Genomic DNA, 15,990 nt, shown 5'->3' with positions numbered 1-15,990 from the left:
ATAAGAACTTTAAAGTGTAGTTCCACTGAACATATTTTTGTAAGGGTGGAAATTGGAAGTTTAATTAGTTTAAATATTAAGGTGGTTTTATTTCTACATTATGAAATTTAAGAGTAACTACCCTCCCACAACTGGCTATACAGACAGTGAAAGGAAATAGAAGCTAAGATGTTGTGGGTGTAAAACATTCAGCTTCATACCTTTATTTTTACAATTTTCCATGAAAGTTGACAAGACTGAAATGGTCCTTTAGATTCTGTCTGGTAGATGTCTCCAATGCATTTGGGTGCTATTACCACAGAATGATCCATTATAAAAACTTGGAGCAACAATAGTAATGTGCATATATTAATATGCACATCCACACAGTATGTGGTAGGTACTTACATTTATATAGTTGTGTGCAGGAGAAAAAACGTTTCCTTATTTCTCACTCATCACACAAATCATCAGCTTGTTGAGATAGTTACCAGTACTTTGAACTAGACATCATATACATCAGGTCTCAACAAATATTTTTAAATCTAGCAGCCAGTCTCAGAGCTCAGGAACTAGGTGTAACTAGACTAACTTCACTTATTTGTACCTGGAAACAGAGGTTACACTAATGCCTCCACTATCAATGTTTTTGTTTTTTTTCATTTTCCCAAACTTTTGTCAATATAATTGTGTCATCACAAATCTAGACAATAACTTACTTGTCATAAAAAAACTGTCATTCAAAAATTAATTTTGGTTGCAAAAGTTCAGATGTTGCATGATAGTCAGGGTTTTCACATGTAGAACTCGACATGGATTCAAATCATAAGTTAGCTAGTTGAAGCCTAGCATTGCCTGTTATTTTCAGTTATTAAGACAGAAATGTAAAATATTTTCATTTTGATCAACACTGATCAGTGGTTAAAATTATAGTATAGAAAAAACACAAAATACTCTACGATTTCATTCAACATCATTTGCCATCTGCTGTTCTATGCTGCATGGAGGGCATCGTTTAACCATGGATATATGTTCAGGTTCTTATGGCCAGTTGTGCATTGTCTTTTCACCTACAGATAACTGGTATTTTTAGTCTGTTTTAATAATAATAATTTCCAAGCATAGACTTACATTAATTTTTTACTTTGTTTAAGAGCATTAATAGGGTACAAATGCACTTTCATGCTTACAATAGAAAAAGTTGCAAAATTTGGGAGAAAAAAAAATCATCTTTCATACTTTCTAATGGTTAATATATCCTATAGACACTAGCAATTCAAATGCAATTAAAATAAAAAGAGGCAATCAAAAGAGGAGGTATTATAGGAGAAAAAGTGGGATTAGACTCTTGTGTTTTATGATTGTGACATTTATAATTTTTCATGATAATTCAATTAAATGACAGTAAAAAAATTGTAATTTAAACCAAGAAACTTGAATGTATTGAAAAATTTTATTTACATTAAACAATAGACTACCTAGGGAGATAGATACATTAGTATCTATCAAATTTCTGTTATTCTTGATTTTTTTATTTTTCTTGGCTTAGCATGAGTGACCAAAGTATTAGTGTATAACAATTTACTTTCATAGCAATGAATGCATGCTAATAATTACATAATGTTAATAATCACTTGATAGTATTGCCTCTGGTCCCATTAAAGTCTAAACATGTGCACTGATTAGTGAATTGAGAGAAAGAAACACTAAATGGCAGAAAATTAGTAATGTGCTGTGCAAGTGCAGCAATTCATTCCTGAGAAAACATGAAGTGCTGAATCCATCATTAAAATTATAGAAATAAAGTTTAACTTAGGACTTTAAAAACCTAAAAATAGTTTCAGAATTACAAGAATTGAGAAATGATCTAAATTTTATTTTATTTAGTACAGCCTTATACATGAATAAAAATGGGAATCTATAAGAGCCATGAAGAAATTTTTCATCACCTATGTTAACCGTAATTTTAAGGTCTGATTATATATATAAATACTGATATTAGTATAAAGTTGTGTGAATTTTTCACCATTTTCTTTTTGACATTTCTGTTGTTTTAACCTAAGCACATTTTATGAAACTGACTTAACAGTAAACCAGTGCTAATGTTCATTGATGTGTATTTCATATACTTCACTCCAATGCCAAGTTTCACCTTGAAATTTTGCCCACTGGACAAGTCATGATTTATTTTTAACATCATACTATTAATAAAATCAGGTAAATTTTTAGTGTGCTGTACAAGTTCCTGAACATTCTGTACAGCAGAAGCATGAAACATACAAGCAAACATGCACTCCTTAACCTCAGCCACACACACTATAACAAATTCATTTAAATTAATGCAACAATAAAATTAAACTGCTTTTAACTAGAGAGAAAGCCCAGATCTGAGAAAAAAAAATGTCAAAAAAAATTACAAAAAGCAGTAAGCTGTTTAAACACAACTTCTATTTTAATTCATGGCAACATCACCATAATTTTTTAAAATAATTGTGTGTGTGAGTGTAGTATTTTACACGTAACAGTTTAAAATTCTAAGTGCTAGATGTTAAGAACTATAAAACATGCACATATACACACAAACACACACACACAAACATTTTCAGTTACCACTCAAAAATATTCATTTCTTCCTTGCAAAAGATAGAAAATACAGCAAAAAGGATTCCATATTTTGGTGTTTATCAAACAAATTATAAATGCTTTTCAAAATTGCATTTAAAACATTTATGTCCTATAGTCAGTGATGTCGAGAAAACCCACTTGCAGAGAAATATAGCATGGGCATTCTCCAAATATGTAACATCAGCCAGCTCATTCATCAAAGACTCTTTTAATTTCAAGTCTAATCTAAATCAACTTAATCATAAAGCCTTAATGGCCAGTTTCGATATTATATCCCTCTTTACAGAAGTTCTAACCACTGAAGCCTGCAAGATAGCCTTAGAACTCTATATCCAAGACCCTAACCCAACAATAGACATTCCCAGCAACCAATTAGCAACCCTCATAGAATTCACCACGATGAAGACAAACTTCATGTTCAACAACCACAACTATATACAAACAAATGGCCTAAGCATGGGCAACCCAGTATCACCAGTTCTAGCCAATATTTTTATGACACAAGTTGAAATACAAGCAATTAACACAGCATTACATCCACCACTATACTGGTACAGATATGTAGATGACACGGTTGCAGGATTCAAATCTACAAAACACATACTTAATTTTTTCAATCACATTAACTCTATACATCCCAACATTAACTTCACATGTGAACAGAAAGAAAGCAATCAAATATCTTTTCTTAATCTCAAAATTACAAGAACCAACACACAATTCAAAACAGAAATCCACCAAAATATCACCCATACTGGACTATACATTCCTTGGGACTCAGCACATGAAACAAAATAAAAACTCAACATACTAAGAAACCAAATAAACACAGCCATAAAACTATGCTCACCAGATAAAATTAACGATGAATTAGACAAAATAAAACAATACTTCATCAACATCAATAAGTTTCCTCTACAAACCGGAGAAAACATTATACGCACACACCTAGACAGAAAGCAAAATCAACCAACTAAAGTAAATATATCTCACAAATCAAAAAATCACAAAACCATATACTGCTGCATACCATATATTCCTGACATCAGCAGACAAATAACCAACATTTGGCAAAAACTAGTAACAAAATATGACATCAATTTAATACCAAATTTATTCAAAAACCAGGCACAAAACTGAGGTCTATACTATGTAAAAACTACACTGACAAACACCACACCAACACTATTTATAAAATACAATGTGATAACTGCCACGACTTCTATATTGGAGAAACAAGTAGAAAAATGGAAACCAGATTCAAAAAACATAAAAAGTCACCTTCACACGTTTTCAAACACTGCAAGTCAAATAAACACAACATAACCATAGAAAACACTGAAATACTAAATAAAGAAACAAACATAAACAAATGCAAAATTAAAGAAGCCTTACTTATACAACAACTTAAACCCAAAATAATCCAATATAAAGGAACGCCTTTATTCCTATATTAATATAATAAAATAAATAAAATTATATATTCAAACATCTAACACCGCCCTCTACATTCCGACACTCAGTTACACAACCCCTTCCAAACATGTGGTCAGCTTCTGGTCAGTTACCTCTTTCTTTGTGAACTTGATAATGACTGAAGAAGGTTGAAACGTTGTTCGCTCTTCTATGTAAAATATTTTCTCAACCCAAACGAGCCGTTTTTGCATATTTATGTCCTATAAATTTCACTATATTCTCAAAAACACACCACATCTATCAATATATTACAATAAATTTGGAGAAACTGTGCAAACTGGGTAGTCAGTGGATTTTCTCTGTTTTTCTCAATGTGCCACTCACAAAAATTTGTTTTCCATTATTAAATAAAAGCAGAATCCTGAGTCTTTAATTTTGTGTGTGTGTTTGTGAATATTTTGTAGTAGGTGAAGAGGACAACTAGATTCTTAAGAACAAGTAGATTTTTCTAATATTTTGCACCTCAGACAAATTTTGGTAAAAAATTGCATACCCCTGGTATCACAATTTGAAGATTTTCCCATCTCATTAAAATTACTATCTTTGTTATAATTTTATTTATTTAACAATGAACATGTTCAAACATTTTTAACATGACAGTTTGTTTTTATTGTCAGAGTTTTGCAAAAGTTAAACACTAAGAATATAAAAACCTGTAAACATATAAGAAATTTAAATAATTTCAAATTTTTTGATTGTTTTATAACAGGGAAAACTTTTACATAACAGGAGGGGAGACTTAAAATACAGCTAGAAATCAGAACACAACAGCAAGACAAAAAATTGAAATTGTTTCTAAAATCCCATTTCTTCTTTAGCACAGTATAAGTAAAATAAGGCATTAAGTATCAAATTTAAAGAATACAGTTAATTTTATTGAGATGGTGCTATATGAAAGAAAAAACTTAAAAACAAAGATCTTGAAGTTTTTGGAATATCTTATTTGAATCTAGTTAAGAATGTGATTAATATTTTTATTCATAGTGATTTTGTGTTGATAATAAAAAGATGCATAAAATAAGGTTATTGAATGTTATTAGTAAGTTTAAATTTAAAACTTAGAAGTAAGAAATAACTAGTCTTTAGATGATACCTACATAATAATACAATGTACTTAACCTGTTTTATAACCTACTGATAAGTTCATTGTAAGACAATGTACACCTGTTAAGCCTAAACTAATGTTACTGTTAGAAATACACCATGAAGCTCTAATTTAAAAGATGACACTAAAGTAATTAATTTAAGATAAAGTAGTGATAGTGTAATACATTTAGTTATCGAATATTAATGATAGTCAGTTTCCTTGTGCTTCATGTTCATTATTTGTTACATGAGAAGTATATGCATTAAGTGCTCTCACTTTGTAAGATGCTATGGCTGTAAGAAGTAGGTTTTATTTGTGAACTCACAACAAGCATGCACTTTTAAAAAATATTAGCAGTGAAGATATGGAAAGTACTTGTAGAGCTTACATATTAGAAGAGATATTGGAGGCAATTCGAAACACAGTAGAGGAGAGAGAGAGAGAGGTTATAGTTTCAGATGATTCTTTTATATTGCACTTACATGGGATAGTCTGTGTGGTAACTATGAAGAAATAATTTTATCTAAAGGTAATTACAACTGACAGAGTAAGTGGTATGGTAAAAAGTGTCAGCAGTGACCCAGGTCTTTGCTGTGCACATAGGGGGCTAATGATTTATGGAAGGATAGGTCAAAGAAACTGGTTGATAAGTACAGAAGTTTGATAAAGACATTTAAAGAAAAGGGCTATAAATTATTTATATCAAAGATACTACTGAAAATTGAACTATGGGGACAAAATTAAAAAAAAAGATTGTTAGGGATGAATGCTAGGCTTAGTTTAATACACACGGAAAAGCAGATTGGCTAGTTAGAAGTTTGAGAATGGTTTAAACTAGGACTAGATTGTGGTAAGGACCAGAATTAAAAAAAAATGCAGAAAAGTAAGATTTGAAAAAGATGTAGTGAAGGAAGAAAATACAGAAGTAGTTTTAAAGATAGGCCAATTTTTTTATTATTGTAATAATAGATACCAGAAGTATAAGAAATAAAACATGACTTTAGACCATTGGTCAGTACAGAGGATTTTGATATGCTGAAAATAACTGAAACTTAGTTTAATTTAAACAATTTCAATGATAAAATTTTTTTTGAAATATAGAGGTAAAGATTATTTCAAATGAACATCTTTAAATGTAAAATGAATTACACCATACTGAATTTTATGATATCAAAGATAATAACAAACAGACCATCTATTTGAGTTTGTATTGGTGAATATAAGAGAAGAAGGCTTGTAGGGAGAACTTGCTAGAGACCACAAATAAACTGGTGAAATTAATGAGAAACTCCTCAGTTATATTAAAATGTATACTGTTAATGAGGTAATAATTAGGGCTGGATAATTAGGTTTTTTTTTGTTAATCAAGTAACTGATAAACCAATTCAATGATTACATTTGATTAGTACATATTCTCTACAACTTATATAAGTTAAAAACAAGTGTGATACCTTCATAAATTTTCAATCCTGCATTATTCATATACCTTTCCTAATTTAATTAAAAAGTGTTTTGTTTTTAAGTAATTTGGATTGCCATTGATCTCATACAGTAGATATTACCACAAATATTATAGACATTTCCTACTTTGAAAATTAATCACTAATATTAACTAAATACCAACCCATTGTCACTGTGTGAATCAAATAAACTGGTAAATACTGAGTACATTTTACTTTCACCAATAAGGGTAATAATGTTTCATTTAAAACACATCATGATTGGAATTAGAAATAGAATTAGTAGTCAGTTACAAGTTTATTTATGTGCACTGTTTGAATAAAATATACATAAAAATAATATTTAATAAAAATTAAAAGCACTCAAGATACTTTGCAATGACATACTATATTCATTAAACAGTTAACTGATTTGATATGATTTTATCTGTTGAAGGTAATAAAAAAACTTCATAAGCACTGCCGCTCATTTAAACCTTATTGTGTTGACTACAAAAGAAAAAACACCATTATCTTAAACAAAGACACAAACATCAACAAGATACTTTTATTAAGCCTTAAATAATCTCCAGCCATGTTATTTCTTTGTTCCGTATTGTATAGATACATTCCTGTGTATAGGTAAACTACATGTTCCTGATGATGACAAAACTGTCTTCATTGCACATGTTATGTTAAACATAAAGGTTTTCTTTGTGACCCATTCAACCTGTCTTGCAACTGTATAAACATATCTACCTTATCTCAATTTATCTGACAATGTTTTCTCATTGAAAAAAATTCTGTAGCTTTAAATCAGATATAATTTAATAGATAAATCACAATTTACAAGGAAAGGAATATTTAGAGAAACTATAAAAAAAACTCAAACTATTTATACTATTAATACCTGAAAGTCTAATTATTGCTCCATACAATAACATTTAAATTTTCTTTATGCCTGCTTTCAGAGTTGTGTTCAATAGCAAGTAATTAAAACACCTGATCTGACATTATTACAGGGTTTCAACCAAGGCCTATACAAAACCTGTGGGAAATGCTTGAAAATCAAGAAATAGATAATATATTCTAAAGTGGCATATTTTTAGCAGAAAAAGTTTTCTTGGGGTAGGCATGAAAAATTCTATTTAAAAAAAAAATCAATAAGTGGTTTAATCAAGTTAAGTAGTACTTTGTATTATCTAACAAAAAAAACAAACATATTTACAAAATTATGAAGATGATTTCCCCGACTAGTTTCAATGTACCATGTCATTTTTATAAATTTGTGTTTATAATGCTATAAATCTTTACAGTAAATGAGTTGTTTTGTCTACAGACCAAAATCTTTGTAGCTGTGCAGGAATTAAAATTTGAATTTTTTTCTGAATAAATTATACCATATAAATGGTATAAAATGGCAAAATATCGATTCTGAGATATTTTTCAATTAAAATTATTTAAATTATTGGAATTAATATGTAAAACTGCCTTAAAACTTTGTAGCCAAAATATATGAAAAGCTAGAGGTAAATCATGTGTCTAAGTAAAATAATTCAAAAATAAGTCCCTCTACTAATCCTAAACTGTTGTACAATGAAAATGTATCATTCAAGCAAAGTAGTAAGCAACCTGAAATAAAATTAAAACACGATTAACAATATTTTGTGGGTTTTCCCAACAAATTTCACCAAGACTACTGTATTAAAATCATTGAAATGTTCATAAAAGTTTAAAACAAATTTTTATATATATTTATCACTATGAAGACATCACTTATAAAAATGTTAAAAAAAAAGACTAGTTTTATTAACAAGCCTGCATTATGCATCTGTTTCTTGAATACTTCTTTCATTGCAATATTTAAAGAACAGCACTGATGTTCATAAAAAAAATTAAAGATATATTAAAGATTGCAAGATGGAGTAACATGTTAAAAACTTTCCAAACACATGGTTCATGCAAGTTTCAAACTATGTTGAACACTATTTCATACTTTGAGAAACTGTTGCTCGAAACAGGGAGATGAAGCAAGGAAGTCATCAGAAACCCCAATATGATTAATATGGTAGTAACATCGTCAATGGTAAATGACCCTCTGGTGTGCAATGAAAACAAGTAGGAGCAGTGTTATCAGTGTCAAGAAACATTGAAGAGGAAGTAGTCACAGTCAACTGAAAATTTAGGATCATTGTTGTAGCACTTCTCCAAATAAAAAAAAATATTTTTTTGAAGTTATTTTGTGGTAAATTAGCTTTAAATTAAAGTTAAACTAAATGAAATCAAAAGAAAGGTACGTACTGCCAAAGCAGTCTTCCATAAAACTCTACCTCAACAGTGGGTACTTGACACTTACTGTACTTCATTGCTCTATGCAGATTTTGGAAAAGTATTCCCTGTGAAGCAATACAGACCAATCAGTGGGATCTATTGACATTAAACATAATTAATGTTGTTCTACATATTGTTAAGTGTGTGTGTTTTGCCTCAAAGTTTTTTTTGTTCTTGTTGAATTTGCATAAAATGATTTGTACACATAAGGGTGACATGAAATGTGTAAGGGACATGGAAGTTAAACTAGATCAGTGTAGGAGTTGTAAATAAAGATCAACAAGCAAATCTCAACATTAGAACCTTTAGGCAGAAAGCAAAGGGAGAGAAAAACCATTTACATGAAACTGTCTAGTAATGTAACTAATGGAAGATGTGTTAGAAGTTCACATCAAACATACAAAATCTCCAAAGAATGGCTTTAAAAGAAGGCAGGAGAGGCTGTAGCATGCCTAGTCAGATGGGAAGTGACAAAGAATAAGATTGGCCTCTCATTTAAAAAGGAGATGATGAACTCAACTAGTGGAAGGGGATAAGTCCTCAGAGAAGGATGCAAGTCACAGGAAAAGCAGGTGATGTCCACAAAAGAAAATGGTTCAAACAGGATAGAAATTGACATTCTGAACTTGCCACTAGCCATGATACTCCCACTTACCCTAACATGTGTCAATGTGAGATATCTGCATCAACCCTCCATCAGTAAAAGTGCAACATTACCCTTATCACAACTATTACCATTTCTAATCTTGCAGCTGTTAATCACTTACAGATTGGTCAGATCACACAAACCATGCTGGAAGTGGGGAAGATGGGTGGGAAATGTAAGAAAAGGTATCTTTTGGAAATACATTTTCAGTTTACAAAAAGGTTAACTTCCAATACAATATCACTCCTCTTCTCACAGAAATCTAGAATCCCAGACTGAACAGGTGGAGGGCTAGTGAGAAGATGATCCTTCTTTATGAAATACCCATATTAAAACCTTGGGGTATCAGAAGGAGCTAAAAACATCACACCAGTGGGCAACCACACCACTTCTGAACTAGGTACACGTCTTTGCCTCTTAGTAATATGTTGTCAAAAGGGCAAACAAAATAGGGACTCCAACCAACAACTTGCAGCATTTGGAGTTGTACATCAGTTCAAAAGTAGGAAGAGGGTCTTTTAATTTCCATTTCAAGAACAGGAGCTTTCATACCAAGAACCTGCTTCTGCAGACACACACTCCCAATACCAAATACTGGGAACTGACATCCAGCAGACAGTAGGAAGGCAGAGGGCTCCGGTGGGCATTTTTCTCCAGTACAAAATCTGGCATCATGAGAGAAAAAATACAAAGCTGAAATATAAAACTATAAACTTTTGTAATTGAGTGAAAAAATCAGTTTGAAAACACAAAAACTGTAAGAGTATCAATCAAGAAGGGGTTAACAGCTACAAGATTAGAAAGGGCATTACTTACAATAGGGGTAATGTCACACACCTACTGGTGGAGGGTTGTTGCATAATCATTTGCATATCAATATGCAAATATCTCTAGCTAACATATGTGAAGGTAAGTGGAAGGGATATGTGAACAAAGATTAGACAGGGCATTAGTTACAATAGGGATACTAACACACCTACTGGTGAAGGGTTGCTGCATAATAATTTGAATATCAATATGCAAATATTTCTAGCTGACATATGTGAGGGTAAGTGGAAGAGAAATATGAATGAAAGGCACAGGAGGAGTTAAGTTGTAGAATGTATATTACACATCTTACAGAGCCCATGAAGTGCAATATGTAGAGAAGCCAGAGAACACAAAAGTGAGTGAGTAGACTTCAATACTAAGAGCTCCATGGTGTGAAGATACATGCAAAATGGTTGAGCTTGCTGTACAAAAGATTAAAAAAAAATTCCTTCAGAGATGTCAAAGAAGCAGAGGGAAAAAGACAGATGAGAAGAAAACGAAAATGAAGTAAGAACTTGCAAAATCCAAAGGTCACCCAAAGAAAGTGTGTAAGAGGGAAGGGGTAGGCACCAAAAATTTCAGAGCCAAGAATCTGATCCAGTGATGGAGTTATCTCCAAGTATCTTGTCCTGCATAATGACAGATGAAAATGACAAGTAGAAATGTTACAGCATGGAACAGGAGAGGGGTTGCCCCACAGGACTCTTAAGGTCAGGTAGAGGTCCAATGAATCTAGATAACAGAGAATTGAAGGAAGATTGTTGATGAGCAGCCCAGTCTGAGAAGCCAAGGAATTGGTAACACACCTAACTGAAAAGCATCCAGAGTAAGAACAGAGAAACCACAGCAAAACTGAGAGTAGGGGAAGAAACAGAAATGAAAGGTACAGATATATAAAAATAGATGGCCATATCAAAGTAATGATAATCTGATAAAGTGCTACAGTGAAGGCTGGAGACAGAATAAGCAAAGAAAAGAAGATTAAGATATGCAGTTTGCTCTAAAAAAGTAAGACAAGTGCCCCTAGCATGTAGAAAGAACACAAGAAGTTGTAAATGAAAAAAAAATTAGAAGGGTCATAACCTCAGGCCTTAGAAAATGAGTCATGAAGATGATTGACCAATGTGAAGGAGTCACCATGAAAGAAAACAAAAAACCCAGAGATAAAGTCACATACTTGAGTTATGAGCATAGCAAAGAGAAGAGGGCCAAAAACAAACTTTAAAAGTACAAGAGTTGGTCAAACTCATCCACAGGCAAAACAGGCACCACATAAGGCAATGAAATAGAATGATAAGGGACCTGAACTGGAAAAGTAGGCATATAATAACCAACTACCTGATGTATAATACACATGCAATGGTTTTAAACAGCCATACAGGATCACAGTAATTTTATATGTCCACATTAATCATAGTACCACACCTTAGTTTGAAACACAAGTCCTATCACATGCTTGGAAAGATGTCTACTAAATGAGACAGAGGGATTATTACTCAACATCAACTTTACAAAAAAAATAAAGTGCCTCCAACTAACACCGACATGGTTGGAAAAAGTTCCTGAATTAGACTTACAGCCTTTTTTACAATTTATATTTCCAATAATAATTTAAAGTAGTGCAAAAAACACTACAATTAATAAATATAATAGGAATGTTTAATTAGTTGATTATTTTGCATGACACTAGCAAAAAAAACTACAATTAATAAATATAATAGGAATGTTTAATTAGTTGATTATTTTGCATGACACTAATCAATGTAACTGTTACTCATATGCAATCAATTATGTAGCATAGCATTATCTATTATCTCATACTCTTTAAATATAAATCTAACATTAAAACATGACTAACCTCGTTGTGTGGCATCCTCCTCATTATAAACATTATAAGCTTTTAGTCCTTTGGTCTTCATAAAAAGTTTTCCCCTGTATTTTCTTGGATGATGATTGTTTTGATATTCACGGTCATTATTTTTGTTTGAAGCATTTTCAGAAAGCGTTGGTAAAGACTGATTCATTTCACTACAGCTAGTTTTTTCTGGCTTTTGATTATATTTGTCATCTACTTGATATGGACTTTCTTCTGACATTACTTTTCTTGAATGTTTTTCTTGGAAACAGTTTTTATTTTTATCCCAGTTATCTCTAATTAGAGTATCAGAAGTTTCCCAATTCTTACTTTTCCAGTGGTGTTTTCGACATCTTGTTTCATCTTCTATGCCCAAATTTTTTCTAACATTCTCTATGTCATTACTGTTAGTTTTAAATCTGGCTCTTTCAGAGTGTTTCATCACAGGATTACAATTTGTACTTCTGTTTTCCCCCCTTTCCTTTGAAGCATAATAAGGTTCTCTGATCCTGTGATTTTTTCCTATTTTTTTGTCACTGCTGATGTTTTCTTCTTTCTCCTCCAAATCAGAAAATGTTTTGCTTTTTTTCGGTTCATTTTTAGGAAATACTGCAGACTCACTAAGACCTTTAGATTGGTACTGTTGAAAACCGTCACTCTTTCCATTTATTTTTTCATATTCATTATGTTCACAAGTTATATTTCTTTCAGTTAATTCCTTTGATGTTCTACCATTTTCTATCCTATTTTCACCAGCAATGAAAAACTTTTGTCCCTTGTTACTTTCATTTTTACTTTCTCTTTCTGTGTTTATACTTACATGTTTGTTTTTAATTCTATAACCTTTAATGGATTCTTCTAGCTTTGCATTAGGTTTAGAATTGTAATTATTACATTTTACCTTTGCAGGCACTGCTTTGGAAAATGACAACTCTGCAGATCTAGGCTTAGTTTCAGATGATTTACTTTGTTGTTTTGATAACTCAGGCATTTGTAACACATCATCATTATTCTCTGCACTTTGAGTGCTTAAGTTTCTATTGGAATTAAGAAAATCATCATTAGGTCTCTCCCTGTTCCATTGTTGGTTTGCCTTTCTAGTTTGATTTATTCTGCTGTTTTTTCTTACATAGTTTCTTCCACCAAATTGACCTGACTGGTTAATATCATATGACTGATACATTCTGGGATAAACAAAATGCTCAGTTCTGCTTGCTTGAGTGGTCCCACTTGCTTTATTCTGGTTGTTTGTGTACCATGGTGTATAAACATTGGGATCACTTGCAAAACCTCCATCATACTGATACAAATTCACATCATAATAACTTGTATTAGAGTTGCATGTGACAATAGAGTTTTGTGTAAATCCTGAACACTTGTCATAATTGTAATTCATGTTTACGAAAGATGTTGATGCTACTGGGTAAGAAATTGCCAACATGTAGTTTTCTGTTGATAAAACGTTATGATCCAATCTAATGTTGTCACTACCTTCTTCAGTTCTGGTATAAGGTTCTTGAAAATGTTGCAGATTTTCTCCAGAATACATTATTGATGATCTAGATAAAGTTTAGAAATATTGAATATGCATTAATAATAACTTTCATTTTAATTACTGTAGCTATTTTAAGCAGTTTGTCCCAAAATGTTTGTAGTACATCAAACATGCTATTAAAAAAAAGGTTAAAAATTAATAATCCTAAATTCTTTCATTTATAATTAAAATTTTTATTTTAAATAAAAAATAAAGACTTCATGTCATCTTTTGAATATACAAGTTTCAAAAATACATTTCATATAACCACTAAAGGCAATATTCTTTTGATATATATATATTTTTTTGCATTTGATCTTTTAAGCAACAACACAATGATAGCAGTTGGTAAACAAATTCTACAACACAGGGAAGAAGCATATCAGACATAACATGACCCAGCAATATTTATCTATCTATAACAGCCCAACATGCCACTGAAGACTATAATGTAAAATGATATAATACTAACATAACACAATGCAAGTCATAAATGAGAAAAAAAGATGAAACCTGCAACCTTTATTTAACTGAAAATACACTCAGTAAACTTAAAGAAAAATTCAAAACCTGAATACATCCATAGTTGATCAACATACTAATGGAACAGATAGAGTTAAAAGCAAGACTCAGAATCAAACCTGTGATTAACACAGTAGACATCAGCACGTTATCAGCTGAAATTTCATAAAAAACTAATCAGTATGTAGTACTTAGTTATAAAGAGGGGAGAAAAACAAACTAATAATTATTGGTTAGACTTAGGTGATTTCAAAGGTTACTACAACAACTACTTATGTCACTACAATTTTTACCATTATAGAAGCCTAAGTGGCCTAGGATTTTCACAAATTCTTATTATCTCCTTTAAAATAGGATTAACACCAGCAACCCACCAAGCCTAAAGCACCTTCCCACTGTCTACTGACATACCAATATTGAGGCTAACATATCCAATCTTTGACCTTCTTTAACACCTTACGGAAAATCCTGTCAAATCTTTTTATTTTAATTTTTCGTTTTTTCTACTTATCACCAACAGATTAATATCAGTATTAGTTCAGGTCACTTTGAAAATTTCCCAGAGAATGTTAAGTATCAAAGCTATTTTCCAGTATGCTCTTTTGTGAAAACAGAAAAAACTGTTACAAGCTTAGCCATCTCATAGTCTTCAACAAAAACAATGTTACCAGAATCCTTTAACAATTTCATTACAGAATAGATGGAATCCATGCAGCTCATCTTCACAAAGGCATCCATGAGAATAATTACGATTTTTGATAATGAAATTCATTGTAACATTAAAAACTTATACACATGAGAAAATTTTCAAATTTCACACAAAATCTAAACAACCTCCAGATAATTATCAAATGTTTTTTTTAAGAAAACATTTTCTATTTTGTTATTTTCACTATCAAACCAGAATATCTCTATGTGTTCAACAGATTTGACCTCGTACCCACCATACTAAAATTGGGAAGTAAATATAAATTACACTTTTTTCTTTCTAGAATGACTAAAAATTAAAACTCAAAACAAAAATGTTTAATCTAAATAGCTTAAATGTTATGGCATTATGCACACATACATACATGTACATATGTATTACTTTTATTATATTGACCTTCCAGCCTCTGCGGGCTAAGATAAAAGTTACAATGATGCAGCATGCATAACGTGCACATTGGTGTATCAGTCTCAGATAAAAGAAAATGATGAGTTAAAAAACTATGAGCAATGCATAGTCTAGTTAGAACAATATCCTCCGTCCAATCCTTAAGGAAGCAGGACGGCCAAAATCCAATATAGGGTTTTATTTGGAAAAGCTTGATTTCATATTGCTCACTCCAAGTTGACTACCAACTGGCACAGAGTTGAGCATTGAATACAGGACCATAGTCCATGTATGGAAAACGCACAGCAGAGATAATGCCAGAGCAGATAGATTTAGCTGCAGTGTCAGCAAGCTCATTCCTATGAATACCAACATTGCCTGATATTCAGAAGAACTGGATAGAAGTAAATGTTAAAGAGAAATTGACCAGTCAGTTTTGAATATGGGAGAGAAGAGGTGTGAACTAACATAAAGCAATTCCAGGGCCAGTAAAGAACTAGTGAGTCAGAATAAATAGTGCAATTTGAGTACTGCTTAGCTTCTCTGTGATCTAGGGTAAGAGAAATGACATACAGTTCAGCAGTGAACAC

General features: G+C 31.6%; 1 protein-coding gene across 2 annotated transcripts in view; it reads right to left on the bottom strand.

Moving 5' to 3' along the window:
- LOC143252933 (transcriptional repressor NF-X1-like) overlaps positions 1–15,990 on the bottom strand; it is a 97,551-nt gene that overhangs the window by 67,516 nt on the left and 14,045 nt on the right. For both annotated transcript variants that reach the window (XM_076505824.1, XM_076505825.1), the window contains exon 2: positions 12,252–13,807. In XM_076505824.1, coding sequence (XP_076361939.1) covers positions 12,252–13,797 — 1,546 coding nt within the window. In that variant the 5' untranslated portion in view covers positions 13,798–13,807. The remainder of the gene's footprint in view (positions 1–12,251; positions 13,808–15,990) is intronic.

This window comes from Tachypleus tridentatus, chromosome 6, assembly GCF_004210375.1.
Source record: "Tachypleus tridentatus isolate NWPU-2018 chromosome 6, ASM421037v1, whole genome shotgun sequence".
In the NCBI taxonomy this organism is placed as follows: domain Eukaryota; kingdom Metazoa; phylum Arthropoda; class Merostomata; order Xiphosura; family Limulidae; genus Tachypleus; species Tachypleus tridentatus.
Note: the sequence above shows the minus strand (reverse complement) of the source record. Positions and strands in the feature narration are given on the sequence as shown.